Source organism: Phoenix dactylifera, chromosome 16, assembly GCF_009389715.1.
Source record: "Phoenix dactylifera cultivar Barhee BC4 chromosome 16, palm_55x_up_171113_PBpolish2nd_filt_p, whole genome shotgun sequence".
In the NCBI taxonomy this organism is placed as follows: Eukaryota; Viridiplantae; Streptophyta; class Magnoliopsida; order Arecales; family Arecaceae; genus Phoenix; species Phoenix dactylifera.
Window position 1 is genome coordinate 2,038,233 of NC_052407.1, and position 19,370 is coordinate 2,057,602.

Here is a 19,370-nt window from a genome sequence, read left to right on the forward strand (position 1 = left end):
CATGCCATCTCTTCAGCCCACCCAATGCAAGTACTCAGCGGTTGCCATCATGTTTACTGCAGCAACACATGGCGCCCTTTCATGCATTGTAAAGGCCTATATAAAGGCCTAAGTGAGGAGAGTTTGGGGGACTTTTGGACATTGTATTTAGCCACCATTAAGTGTGTTCGGCCGCAATGCTACTTTCCCATAGGAAAGTTACTTTCCCATGAGACGGGAATCACTTTATTTTTACTTTTTTCCAAAAAGTCTCTTCAGCATTAAAGAAGCATTAAAGAGGCATTAAAAACCTAATTTTTATTAAGGGCATAATAGGAATTATACATAACTTTCCTAAGAAAGTGGATGGCCAACCAAACAAAAGCACTTTGGAAATTTGTCACTTTTCCATGGTCAACCAAATATGCCAAAAGTACTTTCCTAGGCATGCTCTTCGTAGAAATTTGTTTCCCAGGAATCATATTTCTACGAGGGAAAATGCTTCCCACGAACCAAACGAGCCCTTAGTGCATTCACCTTGGGCCCCCAAATGCATTGGCCTACTTTTACTGCCAATATCGCCTGATCCCCATCTCCCTCGTTACGCATTCACCGATCCACGAGAACAGTGAGCCACAAGCCATCTCCGACGACTGATCTCGCCCCGCCCGGAGTAGATGATATACAACTGCCGATGGAACCTGGAATCATTGATGCATGTAACGGGATATCTCCAATGATCGAGGCTCCAATCTCGGGCTCCAACTCCGGGATCAATATCTACGTTTTTGTGTGGTGGTTCCTCCATCCTATGCAGGTGGAATACCGCTGCCGACAGAACCTGGAATCGTTCCGGATACGCCCAGTAGCATATCACCGAGGGTCAGGGCTCTGATTACAGCCAAGGTCATGTCTGCTGAAGGGAATCTACCGAAAGGAATGCCGACAAGTTTGTTTCAATTTCTTTTTAGTTTTTCTATGTACTGTAGCTCTACATGGCAGAATGCTATAGTTCCGATCTATAATTGAGCTGGTAGACCGGCTCTAGGATATAACTTCCACGTCCTAAAAGTAGCACCGTACAATATGATTCAAAATATAGTTGAACAAACTACAAGCAAGAAAATAAAGTACGGTCATACTCTTTTTTAAGAGAAAAAATTTTATATTTGAAACTTGAGAGGTACTTTGGTAGAGCCAATCAGTCTTGGCTCAGCTAGTTGGCATCTCGTGCCGTTTGAAAGAGACCAAAGTTGGAGTTAAGGCTGGCGGAAAGCTCCGTATCTATACCCATTCATCGATAGATAGTGGATGCAGCCTAGATGAGAACATGGTGGGATTGATAAGACACTAGATTATCTTATTCTCCCACACCACGATTCAAGGGTCGCGAAAAAGCAGCCCCAAGCTCGGGTTACCGAAACAAATGTGCCCCGAGAGAAACAGCAATTCAAGCCACCCGCAACTAATCACCATCTCCATTCAATCCTCTCCAAAAATAAATACCTCCACATCCCATCCATCCAGGTTACTGGCTTCAAGAGAGGGACTTCGGATCCCGGAAAATACACCTGGAGTCCCAGCTTCAAATGATGACGGAGCTGCCGAAGTTATGGTTCAAGCACCTAGTCTTGGTTGGTGTAGTTCTTGCATGTATTCTTTGGGCACAGGCCGACAGAATTGTCTATAATAAGGTTGGCTAAGTTTGGCATAATCAATCATAAATTAATCAAGATAAAATTAGGTAAGGCTAACTAAATTTGGTACAATCAATTACAAATTAATCAAGCTCTTAATCAATTAAATGATTTTAGCAGTCAAGATGGAAAAGTAGAGAGGGACCGGAGGAGGCGGGGAGTGGGACATGGGAACTGCCGCCAACCTGCGGGATATCAGAATTCTTGCCAAGGCCACCATTGATGCTATTCAAATTACGTATGAGAACAACGGGAAGATTGCATGGACTCCCCGGTATGGGGGCAACGGCGGGGACTCCAATGATGTAACTACTGCAACTTTGTCTTCTTCTTCTTCTCTATCCCTGTTTACCATTGGAGAATGTTTTCTCTCTCCCAAAAGCTATAAATTAGGAGTTTTCAGGGAAGCACCAGAGAGATATTGACCCCAAATTAGGAGACCAAAAGCCAAGTTTGCATCCACCCGCCTCCAAATACTTTATTTTTGATGCAAGGAAGGCAGAACTCATCACCCAAGACTTGTACCCAGACTTTCTGGTAAGCAGGCAGAGGCGTGTGATCACCAGGGGGCACATTCTTCTTTGTTAAACGCTGTATGCACCTTCATGGAATCTGTTTTTAGATATTTTTCCAAGAAAAATGGGAAAAGAAGTCAGAACCAATCAACTGTGATTTCATATCGGATTTTAACGAAGTTCCAGGGCTCATAAATAAAAATTTAACACGTGAAAAGCTATGAGATTCCTTTCAACTCTCTTAGAAATTTTATTTGCCCATGCAAACTGATAGCCAATTTCCCTAACAATGTCATTAGAGAACTCCATAGATCCAGATTCCACAATCTCAAGTAGAGTTTAGATAGGAATTTCATAGAACCAGGAACATGAGGAGTAACAAAGTGTTGCAAAATTATGCAACGTATGGATGTGTTTATTTCAAAAAAATCTCACTATGCAATAGCATGGCTGCACTCATTAAGTATATATCTTCCAAAAAAAAAAATGCCAATGTGGTTTTCCATGTAATAATTTGATATAAACGTTTGTGGTAAAATGGCTGGTTCAATGTTAATAATAGAGATGATTAATTTCAATATTCTGAGTTTTATTTTGATTTAATTAATTGATATTTTGTAGGTTACCTTCGAGGAAGGGGAATTCCTTACCTATATATGCGGTTATTATGGTCCCTTCCGGGACATGCCAAACATGATAAGATCACATACTTTCGTCACCAGCACCAATAGGACATATGGACCGTATGGCGAGCAGCAGGGAACCACATTCTCCAATCTCCATTCCACTGGCAGCCGGTAAATTTTTGGGCTTCTTTGGACGCTCACGAAACCTCCTTGATGCAATTGGGGTTTACTTGGGGCCGAGTTAGCTCATATATATCATCTTCATGGGCGGTTTTCGCTTTAATTTGTGAGCAATATCAAATGTATATACGAGGAGTGCTTACCTTTAATGTGTGTCCTGGAATTAGAAGGAGAATATTATGAACTTGTTTGCAGCTTTTGTTGTAAATGCTGATTAATAAAGTCAAAAGGATCATGTTTTGGAAGTGCTGGATCCTAGTTCTCTCAGCTAGGTATATATCAGCTATCAGCTGCCGATTCCCCCCCCCCCCCTTCTCTCTCTCTTTTTCAGACACACATCTGTGCTAATACTAAACCCAAAATATGCCATGTCAATACCAGGCTTATCCCAGTGCTACTCTATTATTATGTCGATATTGTACGGTACATAGCCGGTTCGACGTACTAAATGTCGGTATGCCACTCGTATTGTATACCAGCACCGAATCAGTACAAATGCCAGGACTTCACCCCAAAAAACTAGCTCGAAGGAATTTCTTTGGATTTCTTAATTCTGTATAAATATCCAAGATCTCAGCGAATAACCAATGTGGGACTAAATAGACACCGCATGGATTCTCACAAAATCTCCTCATTCAAGCCTTGATATCCTCGTCAATTCAATCTATTCAAATCTAATCACAAGCACCATGATCGACACGTGGTTAGCCTCCATGAATCCGTGTTGTAGTATCTCGTAGTCCACATAGGCTATGGACCTCGTTCGCTTCGATACCATTTGTAACAATTCAGGACTTCGCCCAAAATGGCTAACCGAAATTTTTTTTTTTAGTTCCTCAATTTTGTATAAGTACCCAAAATCTTCTCGTCGAATAATCAATGTGGGATTAAACACATGCCCGCACAGATCCTCACATTTAACAAGATCATTAAATTAAAGAACTTAGGATTTTAGAACCTTACATCCGCATCCATGCACTGCTCTCTTTCTCTCTCTCACGTGCTGGCCTTCATTTTTGTATATCTATGCAGAACCACAAATTTTAAGCTAAAGTTGGATCAATGAGGTTTCGGCCTTTTGGTTAGCATCCCTCTTCTGGAAGCTGTGTCTAATTATAAAATTCCAAGTTCAATCTTGGAAGACGGTGCTCCTACCGTTATTTTCAAAGATATGTAATTTTAGGGAGTCAGAGGAACATGAGAATCATAACAAGAAAACGGGAGTAAATATACAAATTCATGAATCCAAATAATTATTCGTCGAGGCCAACGGCCCGAACCCTGTGAGAATACTAATATTATTTTGGGCGGTCAAATGTAAGTAATAACAGCGGCATCTCATGTTTTGACTTCTAATTGCAATGGAGTTATTGCTTGCAAGTCCCTATTGGATGTTATTATTATATCTAAGTACCTGTCTTCTTTGTATAAAACTCCCAACCCCTTCCAGTCCCTCCTCCATCTCCCCATACTGGCTGGAGAACATTGGGGTTGCCGTCGGTGGCTCCCGGGACGAAGAAGATGTCATCTGAAACATGCCCAAATCAATGCTTCTTATCATCAAGAAATGTCCGGTGATATTTTGAAATCATAGCAGTTGATATATCATGATGATATAATGGTTTATATACTGTTGTAGAATTTTTTTCTTCTTGAGAAGTAAAATAATATTACCTTTATTTGTTTTTCGAATCGAAGCAGCTTGGGTTGGAAATAAAACACAGTCAAATTAGGCTAAAGGCCTGTTTGGATGATTGGGCTGAAACTTCTATAAGATTTGTGGGTTCGTCCAATACAACTAATAAAATCATAGGATTACAAGTTGGGTTAGGAGTAGCTTTGGAGTGTGCCAGTCCGAATCTCATTGAGAGAAGAAAAAAAAAATCTACTCCCAGATAGTTATGAATATAGGCCTAGCCCAGCCTATAATATTATGATTTTGTTGGTTGTACCGGCCTAATTTACAAATCGTCTAGAATTTTCAGTCCAATCATTCAAACTGGTTCTAAATAGAGAAACTCTGGCAAATGTAACGGTTGCTACATTTCTCAAGCGCCCAAGCTAGATATACTTGATTTAGCTTGTAAAGTTCTTGTGACGTGATATCCATCGGCTGGTGAAGGAGTGCAGTACCTTTCAGGCTGTGCATGTCACCGAAAGACGTATAGAGCTGCAAACTAGGTTACTACTTATGCTGCTCGGCACTTCGGAGAGGTCTTCTGAATGCATCAGGAGGTTTCTCCTTCATCTTTAGGCTATTTTCTTACTTATGATTTTATTGACTGTACCTATTTTTGAGTTGGATGTTCAGTTGTTGTACCCAAAAACCAAAAAAAAAAGGAAAGAAAAAGTGTGAATAAGCATGTGCCGGTGGACACTGTATTTAATGGGACGGAAGGCCCAACCGCATCTAATCCCTACCCTTTTTTTTTTTACTACAAAATAACGGCTTTCTTTCTTCCCCCGGCCCCACCCGATTCCCTCCTCCGCCTCTAGCCCCTGTTTCGAGTTTCCGTCTCACACACGGGGCAGCGACGGCCCCCATCCGGACTTCTGCGGCCGCCGGCGCGTCCCCTATGGCCGCCAGAGGGATCCCGGCGGCCCTCGCTCCGGCCCCTTGTGGTTCCAGTCACTGTGAGGGATAGGAGAAGGAGAAGGAGAAGAAGAAAGAGAGGGATTGCTGGCGGTGGCGCCGGCTGGTGGCTTCCATGTTCGAAAGGATTGGAGAAAGGATAGGAAAAGGCACGTTTCTTTAATTTTTGGTGTTTCTCAACTTTGCCGAATTTTCCAGAAAGGTTACTCGCTCGAATTAATACTTCTTAGTGCGCTGGGGAAAGAAAGGTACTTCTTTTAATTTTCATCGTCAATGCAAGAAAAGTAATCTTGAAAAGAGGGTTCTTTTTTTAGTGCGATCTTGCCATAGGTATCGAATTCGATGAGTTTTTCAAATGTTGAGTGCGACTGCGAATAATGTTTTTTTTATTTTATTGTTTGCTCACTAAATTTCTCAAAAACTATCGTCTTGACCGATTGTTATAAAAACCACCCCTGCATTCCATTAGCTACAACTTCTTTGAGCTCAAGAAAAGGTAGGAGTTCGCGAAATCGAGATCGTCCTGTATTGTGTAAAAATGGTAAATTTATATATTTGAAGTAGCTGCAAAGTAGTAGTATAGTTTGAATTCTTTTGTTTGCGGATGAAATTAAGTAATAATAATGTCTGTTGTGTGAATAGAGCTTTTCGAATGGAAATGAGAAGAGCCCCATATTGGTGGGACCATGGGGAGGGGAAGGAGGAAGCCCATGGGATGATGGGGTGTACACGACGATAAGGCAGGTGGTGGTCGTTCATGGAGCTGCAATTGATTCCATACGAATTGAGTATGACAAAAAAGGGAGCTCAGTTTGGTCAGAGAAGCATGGTGGCAATGGTGGTACCAAAACAGACAAGGTAAGTAGAATAATTAAGACTAAATCAATTGGTAGGGGAAATTAGCATACTTGTAAAATTATGAAATTTTTTGACTATGACGACCAATAGATACTCTTCTAAAACGTTTTGAATAAGGAAGCATTTAGGAAATGGGTGCATCGGCAAGTTTCAGGAGAGATTCTGAAGTTGGTGTGCCACCCTGGTGGAAGATATTTGCTACTAAGATGGAGAATACTGAAAACAAATTTTGGTGCTCCTACTGAAAATTCACCTTTATAGAATTAGTTGTCTAGCTGATAAATCTTTCCTTAATACATGATTCACACCTTGTAGGATAAACACAACTCCATTTATTATACATGTAGGTTTTAGTTTCTAAAATCTTGGTTCTAAAGTTCTCTACCAATGCCATGATAGCAAATATAAGATATGCCCTTTATGGGTCTCATTACAACTACAAGCAAAAGTTGTCATACACATTTGTAAAATTGTTATACCAAAGGTTTATATTATTATATATTGTAATGTTCTTGATTCAGAGGTATAGCGATTATCCTCAGATTGCATTAATCTAAGATCCAATTTAATATGGATGATATGAGTATTCATATAAAAGTCTTTTAAGTCTTTATTAAACAAGAGTATTTGAACATGATTCATTTTGTTAAAATGATAAATGCCACATTAAGTCTAGTACTTTTTTTGTTACTTACTTGCTAAGTCAAGAGTTAATCAGATTTTTGAGTTAACCGTCCAAGCCAATTCCTTAGGATTACCAATCCTTTGAAGTTTGAATTATCCTTCATATCAAGCAACATTCTGTACATAACATACAGGCAACATCATATTCTTTTGAATATCGTTTCTTTATGAATTCTAATAATTTTGTTTCTTTTGAGTATTCAAATAATAGAAATAACATCAGTTTCTAAATCCTTTATCACTATTTTAATCCAAGTTCTTTAGCCTCCCCTCTATTGTTACCATTTGACCTGTTTTCAGGACTCCTACTGAGCAATCTCCTACTTACATGGGCGAATCATATTTATTACTATCTCATTTATTGCTTTTATTTTTGCAATCTCATTTTTAACTCTATAATTAACACATCCACCTCAACATCTTCATCTCCAATAACTTTATCGGCATAATAAAGATGGTCTTTTAGTTGTATATTCTGGGAGTGCATTTCCAAACATGAGACTTGATCCTCAACTAAATTTGATTCAAATTAGTCTGCCTTTTGAAGTGCAGATGGTGCAGGAAAGACATGCAACCTCTAGCAACACTTTTATAAAACTAAGAAATGTTCAGAAATAGGTTTCCTAATATGGGAATTATACATTTAGAGTTTCTTTTCTTACCTTTCCTTAGTAGCTACTTACTTGCACTCTCCTTTGGTCATTTTTTTTTCCTTCTCTTCCTTTTAGTGTAAAGGGACTGCCAATGATAAAAGGCCTCTCGTTTTGTGCAAAAATTACTGAAGCATGATTTTTGGTATATTTGCTTGTACACTAGGGTTAAGAGAGTTTTTCTCTTGCATTTTTCAAAAATGCTAATACTAAACTTACATCTTCCATCCTGTGCATGTGCTTCTGCAAATTTCTATAGTTCATAAGGCCATGAAGAGAAACTTAGCTTATGTTTATGGAAATATCTCTACTTTCACGTACTTATCAAATTTAAGTGTCACTAGTTGGTAATCTTCAATTTAGCATATTCTTTGAGCTCTTCAAGATGTGATTAAACATGAAATCCGTTTCCATCTGACCATAGTGAAAGCTGATGAGCTTGTTCACTAATAAGATTCAGAGGAAGATTGGAAGACAACAATCCCTGCAATGATGCTAAGAAATGAGCAAATTAGAAGCATACCTAAGCAGTATAAAAATCCGTAATCTGTTTTTTTATGAGTCAACCACCTAGGGTACAAACTAAAATTCTACTCCATGATATGCTAGCCTGGTGGAATGCAGCCACTAAAGATCTCTAGCTAACCGTGTAATAATGTTCCATGACTCACAGGTAAAGCTTGACCATCCACATGAAATCCTCACTTCAGTAAGCGGTTACTTTGGATCACTCTCAAGTGGGAGCCCCCTTATAAGATCACTGACATTCGAGAGCAATCAAGCGAAGTATGGACCTTTTGGCTTTGAACAGGGAATGCGCTTCTCATTCCCAATGAGTGGTGGCAAGATTGTTGGTTTTCATGGACGTTCAGGCTGGTATCTTGACTCCATTGGATTTTATTTGAAACAACTGCGAAGTTCAAATCCGTCAAAAGCTTTGGTTCCATCACAAAGTCTAACTCCAAACTGGAATGGAAGATATGGTTATAATGCTGTGGACGGAACCATTAGTAAAGGATATGACATAGTACTAGCAGTCAGAGAAAGGGGGGACGACTACATGATTCTATCCAACAATTATACGAGGGAAGGGTCACTCACTCAGGGATTCAGAGATGTCGAGCTGAAAAATAGGGTATGTGATTACAGACCTGATGATACATACTGCTATAACATAATATCAACTAAGTTGGCATAAACATTATATGAGTACAAAAGCATGTATGACCCTTACTATATGTATATGTGCTTGTAATCCTGATATATTGCTGCTTTTTGAGCTTTACAATTTTACTGTTACATGCTTAAGTCTGCACTCCTAGCTGCCATGGAAGCTCTTTAGATTGCAAAGCCAATCCACATCTATAAGTGTCATTGATTAGATGTGGATGAACGAAAATATCTAATAAAAATTAGGACCTGTGAGTTATTGTAGGACGCAATTCAGGTGGCTGGATGAGGCCTTTGGCCAACTTACTCTCAACAACATAGATAACATAATTTTTAACACAAAACCTTACTCGAACAATAGAAGAAAATTTGACTTGTACCAATTTGCACATGATTGAGCCAGAACAAAGTTAAATCACCTCATGATGATTTTATATATGATCTAGGGGAAATCCTTGAGCCTAGGATGAATCCAATCAACCTAGAAAAAAGGGAGAGGGTGGGGAGGGAAAATGATGGTAGAGAAAAGGAAGGAACGAACTTCATTTAGTTTTCATAAACTTGATCATTCTCCTTTGTGTAGGACTAAATTGACCAGATTAATATAAATGACTGATTTAGTCAAAATTAATCCAAACCCTTAAAGCAAAGATATAAATTAAAAAATTTACAAAAAAAGATATTCATATTGCTGATTCTGCTTTATTCCTTCCAGGCCAAGTCAGCTTGGTCAATATGAGTTTGTTTGGTCCATCTGACACATTTAAGTGCCTCCAATTAAGGCACCTCAAAATTATATATAGTTTAGCTAAAGCAAAAGCTTATTTCTCAAGTTATGCCACAGAAAATCTATGGCTTTAATTAAATCTAAAATCAAATTAAATTTTATTCTAAGTCAAATGCTCATTTAATCCCAAGCTACTAAACTTAATCCAGATTGGGTAGCTTTATTTCTAATTATTGATGTTCATGACCTTCAAAATTGATTTTAAACAAACTTATGCTAAATGCATCGATCAATGAAAAAATATTTTCAGCCCTTTGTCATACCAAATACATTGAACTGTTAATTATAGGCAAGGATCAGAACCAAGCAAGCCAACAGACAAGGTAACCTTAGTATTGTAGTCTTAAAGCATACGTATTTATACTATACATAACATAACATGGGGTGGCCCAAAATTGTTAGAAATTAGAACAGTTGTTATGAGTTATATATTTTGTAGATATTCCAACATCTGTTCTACTATAGTCACACTGGTCATGCAAAACGTGTTGGATTGCACAGCATTTAGAACATGGTGGAAGATCTCCCGTGTGCATACCACCTCCTTTCCAATCCTCTGATTCCTTTGCTACACTTTTGTGTCAACAACCATGTGCCCAGCTATTAAATAAACTAATCAAGTCATCCTGAATTTGCAAGACAATAGCCATATAGATTAATAAAACCAACCCAAAGAATCCAGTTGTTTAATGTAATGAACCATGGGAAGAAAATATAGCTAATTGGATTGATTGAGTTGTTCAGTACAGATAGGTTTCCTTTTACTCCTTACCTTGTTTCTCTGATGATATTGCAAGGTATGCATCTTGGCTTGTCACTATTTATAGCATTCATCTTGCCCAACAGCCGCATAACTGATGAGGACATTCAAAAGATCTATGCAGCATTCACTCAAGAATGATTCAGGCAGAAATGTCATGTTGATGGAATCATTTTAACCATGCAAGAGTTTTTCATCCACTTTAGGGACTCTGAAAAGATAGGGTTCATCCTTTGGCATTGGTATTTGAATTGCCAAAAAGCTTCCTCTGATTTTCAATCAACCTTTTCAGTTATCCAGGTTATTGTTTTCTCAAGGTAGTACTTTCTAAACACAAAATGCTCTAGGCTTGAACAGAAAACATTTACTCTTGGAATCGATTGAAATCCCATAGTTCATTTTTTTAAGTCTTGGCAGAAATTTAAATTTCTCCCAAAGGAAGCGTTCAATTGCTTGAGCTAGTGAAGATATTTTCTTTATCTGTTTGGATTATATTTCTCATAAAAATAATTTTTCTTTATAAAAATCCCTTATCCATCCAACATTTTGTATTTCTCGTGTTTGTTTATAAATATAAGGCAACTAGTGTATGTTTTGTAGTTCTTATCTTAATATGCCCAATATGGAATATCTCTCTGCTGTTTATGAATCAGAAGTGTTTTTAAAACTCAGTTCAATGGCAACCAGGTGATGTGCCTTATTATTAGGAATAGTTAGATTGTTTTAGTTCTGCATGGATGGAGTCCACTGCAATATAGTATAGGAAATCTCATGTGGTGGTAAAATTATGTCCCTGCTTTCATTCCAATGCGGTCTCCATTATCAAATTCCAGTCTGACTGTCCATGAACAATGTCTTCCTAGACTTTAAACTATTTTCAGCTATAGCTCATATTCCTCCTGTCAACAGCCAAGTCATCTTCATGGATGCTCTTCTAGCACAATCATGTCAGCAGATGCAGGTCCCTGATAGGTCTCATGAAACAAAAACGGCACTTAACAATGAACAACAAAAATTTAAGAGCAAAAATAATGGCATAATTCACGGCTTTTATAAATGAAGCAACCAATATTCTAACTTCTACGTGGAATAAGATAGATCCAGCTGATATTTTATAGAACAATTCCAATGGTAGCAAATGTAATGATGTCGTGTGACTACCAAACCTTTTTTCTTGATATAAATTAAATTTAATATATATATATATAAAGTAATGAACTTCACTCTTGCAGGCCGTATCCTTTCCTAGCTATACTGCAGAGAGAGGATCCTCATTCCCAGGAGGTCCTATATCATATGGTCCCTGGGGTGGAAGTGGTGGAACCATATTTGATGATGGTATACATACAGGAGTTAGACAGATCAATATATCACGTAATGCAGGAATTACTTCAATTAAGGTTCTTTATGATAAAAATGGGCGGTCAGTATGGGGAAACAAGCACGGGGGAAGTGGAGGCATTAGAACTGACAAGGTTGGTTGAAAGCTTTTAGGAGTAGATGTTTTTTTAAACTAATTAGATTGGGAATTAACTTTATCACTTTTTTTTGCAGATAGTATTTGATTTTCCATTTGAGATTTTGACCTATATAACTGGTTACTTTGGAACTGCAATGTTTATGGGACCAACTGCGATAAAATCACTCACATTTCACACGACGAAGAGGAAGTATGGACCATTTGGAGATGAGCAAGGTATGTTCTTCTCTTCTGGCTTGGCAGATGCAATGGTTGTAGGATTTCATGGTAGAAGTGGATGGTACATAGACAGCATTGGAGTTCATGTCCTTGAAGGAAAGGTGTCATTACCCCAAAATGCAGCTTCTGATTCAAAAACTGGAAATGATATGGAAATCAGTGAGCTGAATAATCCTCGATGGTCTAATAAACTAGCCCCTGCAACAAGGGGAATTGGAGAAGAGGTAAGCAGTCTCTGAAATCTTTATTATCACTCAACCTTGAAATATGTTGATTGTTTACTTATGTCTTAGGAGGCTCAAAGTAGACTTATGAGGTTCATTTTATACTATTTTAGAAGTAAAATTTTTGATAACCATTTGATAACCTGGTGTTTGGAAAGGTAGAATAAACATATCACTAATGGTTTGTGATGGTTAAATTCAATAAGCTTATATTCTGTGGTTACAATGATATTGTAATTCAAGTTGTTGTTTCATGCTTGTTCATTACATAAGCAACATACGCATAATTGTATGAGGCTTTTAATTCAAGAAAACGAAAATGTTGGACGCTGGCACCTCTTATTAAAACTCACTGTACCAAAATTCGCCATACCGGTACCGGACCCCGTACCGATGCCGCACTAGATAGGCGTACTGAGTGTCAGTACGGTATGATACGTGGTACGCCTGGCATACCGGTATTAGTACCCACCGGTACCAGTACGATACGCCTGGTACCGACCGGTACTGACCGGTACAGCATACCATGCGCTGTATATTCCGGCACATATCAATTTATATGCTAATATATGTTAGCACATGCTTGTGTGCTATGCGCTTAATCACGAGCAGACTGACATCCTAAATGGTTGAATGAACTGAGGGTTTCTACATCTAATGAACCATTGGAACTCTTTTATCCTTTTAATGAATTGTACAGTCATAAATAATCTTCATAGTATTTCTTATGTTTTATGATGTGTTATCTTCATCATGTTGGTGGCAAAACCTTTAAATACACATGCATATATATCTAGACCAATGGTTGACGAGATCCTATGTTGCATTTAACATTTTATTCAACTCTGTCATGGTGTAAGAGCTTAGATTGTCTTTGCCCTGGAACCTCACGAGATGCTGGACAGCTGCATGAGATCGACACATATGCTTTTCATTGGCATCATGCCATTTTGGGGGATTGCCTTATTCTAGCAACTCACTATTGACAGCCAAAACCTCTACCACAATTCATCTAAATCAGTTGCATTAAAATGTCCTTCAAGGTGTGCTAGGAAAATGCTAGATATTTCAAAGGCATTGTATATTGGGAGGTTTAATTGATTCTTCTGGAACATTTCTCTCTTATTGTTTTATTTTGTTATTTCTTCTTCCTTGCTTATTGGTTTCCAATTAGGTTTCGTTTGTCACTTTCTTCCCCTTTCAGGCTATGATCTGATGGATCATGCTTTGATCCATAAAGCTGATTGTCATATAAATGTGTTAGGGTTTTGTCAGCTAAGGTGAAGGTTCCTTGTATTCATTTCCAAAAAATCTTTATGCTTTAGAACCCCTAAGCCTGAGACCAAGTGGTTTATAAACATCATTTTCGAAGGGAAGAGGTTTATAAATATCAATAGAGTAATTATTCACTTTCACAGAGAGAACTTTGAACTTAAAGTTGGATATGAGTTCTTGTTTCCATGATGGAGATGAATTACAGTAAAATCTTCATGCAAAGAGATATCAAAGAAGAAAGAAGCCTATGTGACGTTTCGAATTTAATGTGACACTTTTGTGGTTAATTCATGCCATTCCTCTTGGGATGTACTATTGAAAGAATTGATGCAGCTAAAGATATTCAGAATAGTAACTGACAGGTGTTTGTAGTGACCTGCTGGGAATAGGCAGGAGCTTTGTTCAGAATTGGGGGTTGACGGCATATGAGAAATAATTAAGGTTGGAAAAGGGGGAGATCAGCGGTTGGAGATGACTTGGGGCTCACTGGTTCATTGGATCGGCAAATGGGTATTGAGGAAGATGGGGATCAGGCGATCTTGGCAGAATGATTAGGGAAAGGGACATTAGGGAAAGGAACTCATTCTCATGATTCTAGACAGAATGATTATTAGTTGATTTGTTATGTAAGGTTTTGTAACCCAGAAAATGCCTTGTCTCTTCTGCCTTGTTCTCAGTCAATGAAAGGAGCAAAGGGAAAGAATAGGTAAGATCAAATAGAATCTAAGGGATGAATTAGGGGAGTTGTATGATCTGTTTGGATTTCTCATGGCTTTGCTTTTGGCTCATTAGTTTTTATATCATTTTGTGTCTGTGTATATAAATTTATACAAAAAAGGGAATCATTCAATAACAATTAATCAGCTCAACATTGAAAAGGAGTCAATGTACCCTCTACAATTTTGTGTTTAGTGTAGAATGGAATCATTCACTAACAATTAATCAGCTTAAGATTGATAAGGAGTCATGTACCCTCTTTTTATTTTCTGTTTAGTGTATCAGATTTGCTCTGTATGTTTCCCCTTCACATTAAAGGGTACCCAGAGCCTCTTAAGTTTTCTTTATTTGCCAATGCAGCTTGTAAATCATTTGCTATTTTCTTCAAGATATGGCATTCACAATTCTGAACATAGGGAAGGGGTTATTTTCCATGACGTAGCTTCTGTCAAAAAAAGAATGATTTTTCTCTTCGCATATGTTTCATATAATTCATTCATGCACTTGCAACAACTCAGGAAAGACAGTTCTGTTTACTTGAGTCTTCTTCTGATATTTCACTCTTCCTTAAAGCTAAAACTCTTTCACTTCATTAATCAGTTATTTTTGTCAAGGGATAGTTTATTTGATTCCTATTGTTAAAGGGAGGTCTCAAAACCACTGTAGTACATTAGGCGCCAACTAGGTCAATTAGTAAAGTCACTGGTAGTTGGGCACCAGTAACTTGGGTTCTAGCCCTATATATGACTTCAATTAATTACCTTAATCAGTTGGGTAGGGGCTGAAACTGTTTTTCTTGTTTATAAACCAGGAAGTAAAAGAAAAAAAAAACTGTTGTACATATTGATATACTTTTGATTAGGGTCAGCAGAATCGTCCTGAACCAGGCGGTTCCGGCTGTTTCAAGCTGCCCCAACAGCTGACCGGCACGGTTCCAGCAGCGGAAACAAAATCCGTTGTTGGAGGGGGAGAAGGAAAAGAAAAGAGAGAAAAAGAGAGAGCGAACGGGGAAGCGAGGGAGAAGGAGAGGAAGGAAGAGAGAGGGAGGCGGAGGCCGGCGAGCCGTGCAGAGGATGCTCCTTTGGGCTCCAAGGTCGAAAAACAAGGTGGATCCCCTATTTCATTCGAAATAGGGGTCCGGCTATTTTTTTTTTTTATTGTGCCATGTTTAAGTGAAGTCGGCAAATTTCTTTCCGACTTCACTTAAACATCACAAAATAAAAAAGAGGAGGTCGGACCCCTGTTTCGAATGAAATCGGGCACTCGCTCTGTTTTTTCAACTGCAGAAGTTTCCTCCGCCTCCTGCCTGGGTCGTCGTCAGCCTTCGACCCCGGCCTCCCTCCCTCTCTCTCTCTCTTTTCCTCTCTCCCTCATCTCTGCTATGTCATGTACGAGCCCGGCCCGGCATGGCACGGGCCCGTATCGTTTGATATACTTCCATACAGAATGAAAATGAATAGGAATAACTTTTTATTTTCCTTATACAAAGAATAAACTTATTATTATTAGATAGTTTTTTTCCATCCATCTTTCCCTTCTCTTGTATTATGATGTGAATGATTGGTGTGGCAGATTAACTTCTAGGACTTGCATCTTTGATTGGAAGTAGCAAATCTAGTGTAGTAGCGTCTATAAGTCAAACAAATCAAGTCTATTCTCCTTTTTCATATAAAAAGTTAAAAAACCTGGTTTCAGAAAATCGAAATGTAATGCTGAAGATCTAAAATTTTTTTCTGATTACGATCTCTTTCAGGTTACATATGGTGTTACAAAAGAGCCAGTTCCAATTGGACCAGGACCCTGGGGTGGAGATGGAGGTAAACCATGGGATGATGGAGTTTACTCTGGAATCAAACAGTTATATATCACATGGGGAGAAGTCATAAACTCCATACAGATAGAGTATGATCGGAGCGGGCAGTCTGTTTGGTCTACAAGACATGGTGGTAGTGGAGAGACCACTCACAGGGTAATGTGCAGAACCCTTAGCTATGAGAAATGGGGAAAAAAGAGAAAAAAGGGCACATTTATTAATATTTTGCACACAAACGTGCACAACTGTAGACAGTTTTTCTTGCAAAAAAGAACTCATTTTGGTTATTATTGCAGATCAAATTTGACTACCCCCATGAGGTTCTGAATTGCGTGAGTGGATACTACGCCACCATTAACCGAGATGAGAGGCCAACAGTCATAAAATCACTTACATTCTGCACAACTAGGGGAAAGTATGGACCGTTTGGGGAGGAGGTAGGAACCCATTTCACGTCTGCTACTACAAAAGGGAAGGTGGTTGGATTCCATGGTAGGAGCGCGCTGTATTTGGATGCTATTGGGGTCCATATGCAACATTGGTTGGGTGAGAAGTCATCTGCTACCAAGTCCTTGCTTTCTAAGTATTTCTTTTAAAATGATGATGCTTAGCCTTTGTATATCACCTATAGTGTTGAACATGTACTAATCCTATAATCCCAATTACCAGTACCTAATGTATGAGATGAAGTTTTCGGTGCTAAGCTATTGTATCCATAACTGGCATGTCAAGGAGTTTCTGCATTGATGCTCAACATGTTGAGTTTTATCCTATGTGAAGTTGTTGGATGCTACAGTGTTTTGTTATTCTACTTTCAGAAGTTCACTATTTTTCTTTTAACTAAAACCTACGATAATAGAATTTATACCTTTTTTTCTTAGTATATTTGTTTTAAGCTAGGAGCTTATGCAGGTAAAGATGTCACTTGGCAAAGTCACCAGTACGGCTTTCGTGAACAAATTAGCATGCTATATGTTGAGCCTTTGATTAAACATTTGATTATTATAATTTCAATAACTGGACATTTGAATTGAAGATATACATTTTGGTCATGCTCTACTTAGTAAAAGATTGATAAAAATAAAAATAAAAATCTAGAAGTTTGTAATGTACGGTTTAAATGATATAAAAAATAGATAAACTTTTTAGTGGCATATTGGATGTTTTGTTTTGATCTAAAGTACTGAAACCTACTAAATTCTAATTTATATATGTTTAAAGAAGTGTTCTGTTTTTTATAATACTAGACATTTTGTACCTTCTATTTTATGTTTACTTGTTATATAAAGAAGTTGATCTATAAAGTTGGCTACTTGAGCATTGTTTGTAATGTGAATCAACTGAGTTGTCATGGTCTTTTCTTTTCCCTTTTTAAGAGAGAGGGGGATGAGAGTATGCAGCATGGTAAAGACAGAGATTGAACCTATGTCAACAACACCTCTTGTCAACTGAATCAATTGGCACTTGCAGATGACCAATTGAGCCAAATTTGAAATATATTTTTTCGATTGAAATTAGGATAACATAAGCTGCACCCAGGTTGAGGTATGCTTGGATGTAGAAAATGTAGGCATAAAAGCTTCATAATTCCTAAGCTAACATTTTATTGCAGAATAACTGTTATAAAATCGGAGAGGACTGGCCAATCTGAAAGGAAACCGAAAATCAGACCCCTGGCTGATCTAGTTTCCACATAAAACCAGAAATACGATTCAACCAGCTTAGAACCGTCCAACCTGCCAGTTTTCGACGAAACTTGCTGAACCTATTGGGTGCACGAGGGGTGAATCGACTTGCTTTAAAATGTTCTAAAACATTTTCAAATTTGTGCTTGAGTAGATTGAGGATTTCATAGCTATCTCTCAGCTGCCAAGTAAGTACTAATTCTTGAAAGTTTATCAAGCAACAAAATCTTTATTATATTTTCCTAAAGATGATATTTTTTCACTAAGTTAATAATCAATTCTTTTTGATAAAAAATAGTCAATTCCTTTCCTCTTTGGTGCAAAATTAAATATATACCTACTTCATTTATTTGGATACTCTTAATGCTTTCTTGTCTAAAAAGAAAATAACAAACTTTATATTTTTCCTATACTATATACAGCCACACTTAAATCATTTAAAAACTGATTGAATCAAGATTTTTTTATTTATACTGCAATTAATAAATAATTTTCATAAATTTTATAAATCGTTATACATATTTTTTTGAATATTTTTAGTTATAATCCGCTCTGGATTAGCCGTTAGATCGATGATCGGTGATCCGAGGTCTTGCCGGGCCACTCACTTAAGTAGATGTTATCTAAAGTCAGCAAGCTGAAAGCAGCTCGAGTAGCATGAGGCTATTATTATTTAAGATTTCATGATGTGCGATAAGTTTATATCAATTTCTTCTCTTAAACAACAAACCATTTGACAAACCAAAAGAACGATCCTCACAAATGACACAAACAGCACCAGTTTGTGGAGGAGGAGGGTGTGACAAAGTCGAATTAATGAGAGAGGATTGGACTTGGCGAAGTACAAGAATTCGATAAGATGGCCCACTGTACTGGGTATCATCTAAAAGTTGGTGAAGACAAGATACATATTACAAAAGAGCTACCACCATCCTCATACCTAGGGGCTATTTTAAAGATTCTTAAAGGAGCTAGGGTTGGTCGTTTCCTTGTTAAGTATTGCTTAGGGTTGGTCGTCTTCTTGTCAAGTACTGCTTTATTAGAACCCCTCCTTCAGACCTTACACTGAAGGCAGTATGCAGTGGACCTGGAGCGTTTGCGTTGGGTGGCAACGCATGAGATGAGACCCTCCCGGAAAAGCAACAAAAGGGAAAGAGGAAACACAGGGCAGTGCCCGTATTATATATCTTTGTGGTACCAACAGTTTTGCCACCTTAAAGCCACTTCCACCCACGGCCTGGCATCTCCTCCATGGAAGCCAGGCCAGTCTTGTTCCCATATCTTCCTTGGTATCTCCAAAAGATGAGAGAATCTGGGGTCAAGTCCAGCCTTTGGGTCCCCCCCGGGGTTGTGCCTACAGGGATCAACCTTTCTACCCAAAGTTGGTTTGGGTGTAAGCTTTTACGAGTCAAATCCTAGCTTCCTAGCTGTGGCCGTAAGATACGAGAGCCCATTGAG

General features: G+C 38.2%; 2 protein-coding genes across 3 annotated transcripts; both read left to right on the forward strand.

The window, feature by feature from the left end:
* Window positions 1–1,843: 1,843 nt before the first annotated feature.
* Window positions 1,844–2,992, forward strand: LOC108511672 (jacalin-related lectin 3-like). Its single transcript, XM_017845361.1, has 2 exons — window positions 1,844–1,981; window positions 2,813–2,992. Exons 1-2 carry the CDS (start codon window positions 1,844–1,846, stop codon window positions 2,990–2,992), a joined length of 318 nt encoding a protein of 105 aa, XP_017700850.1.
* Window positions 2,993–5,751: 2,759 nt separating this feature from the next.
* On the forward strand, window positions 5,752–17,022 carry LOC103717797 (jacalin-related lectin 3). Of its 2 annotated transcripts, none has more exons than XM_039134552.1 (7): window positions 5,752–5,838; window positions 6,233–6,448; window positions 8,456–8,917; window positions 11,732–11,974; window positions 12,054–12,422; window positions 16,168–16,383; window positions 16,524–17,022. In XM_039134552.1, exons 3-7 carry the CDS (start codon window positions 8,597–8,599, stop codon window positions 16,821–16,823), a joined length of 1,449 nt encoding a protein of 482 aa, XP_038990480.1. In that variant the 5' UTR covers window positions 5,752–5,838; window positions 6,233–6,448; window positions 8,456–8,596; the 3' UTR covers window positions 16,824–17,022. The 2 variants fall into 2 exon arrangements, with proteins under 2 accessions (XP_038990480.1, XP_038990479.1); XM_039134551.1 differs by lacking the exon at window positions 5,752–5,838 and adding an exon at window positions 5,997–6,131.
* The last annotated feature ends 2,348 nt before the right edge of the window (window positions 17,023–19,370 follow it).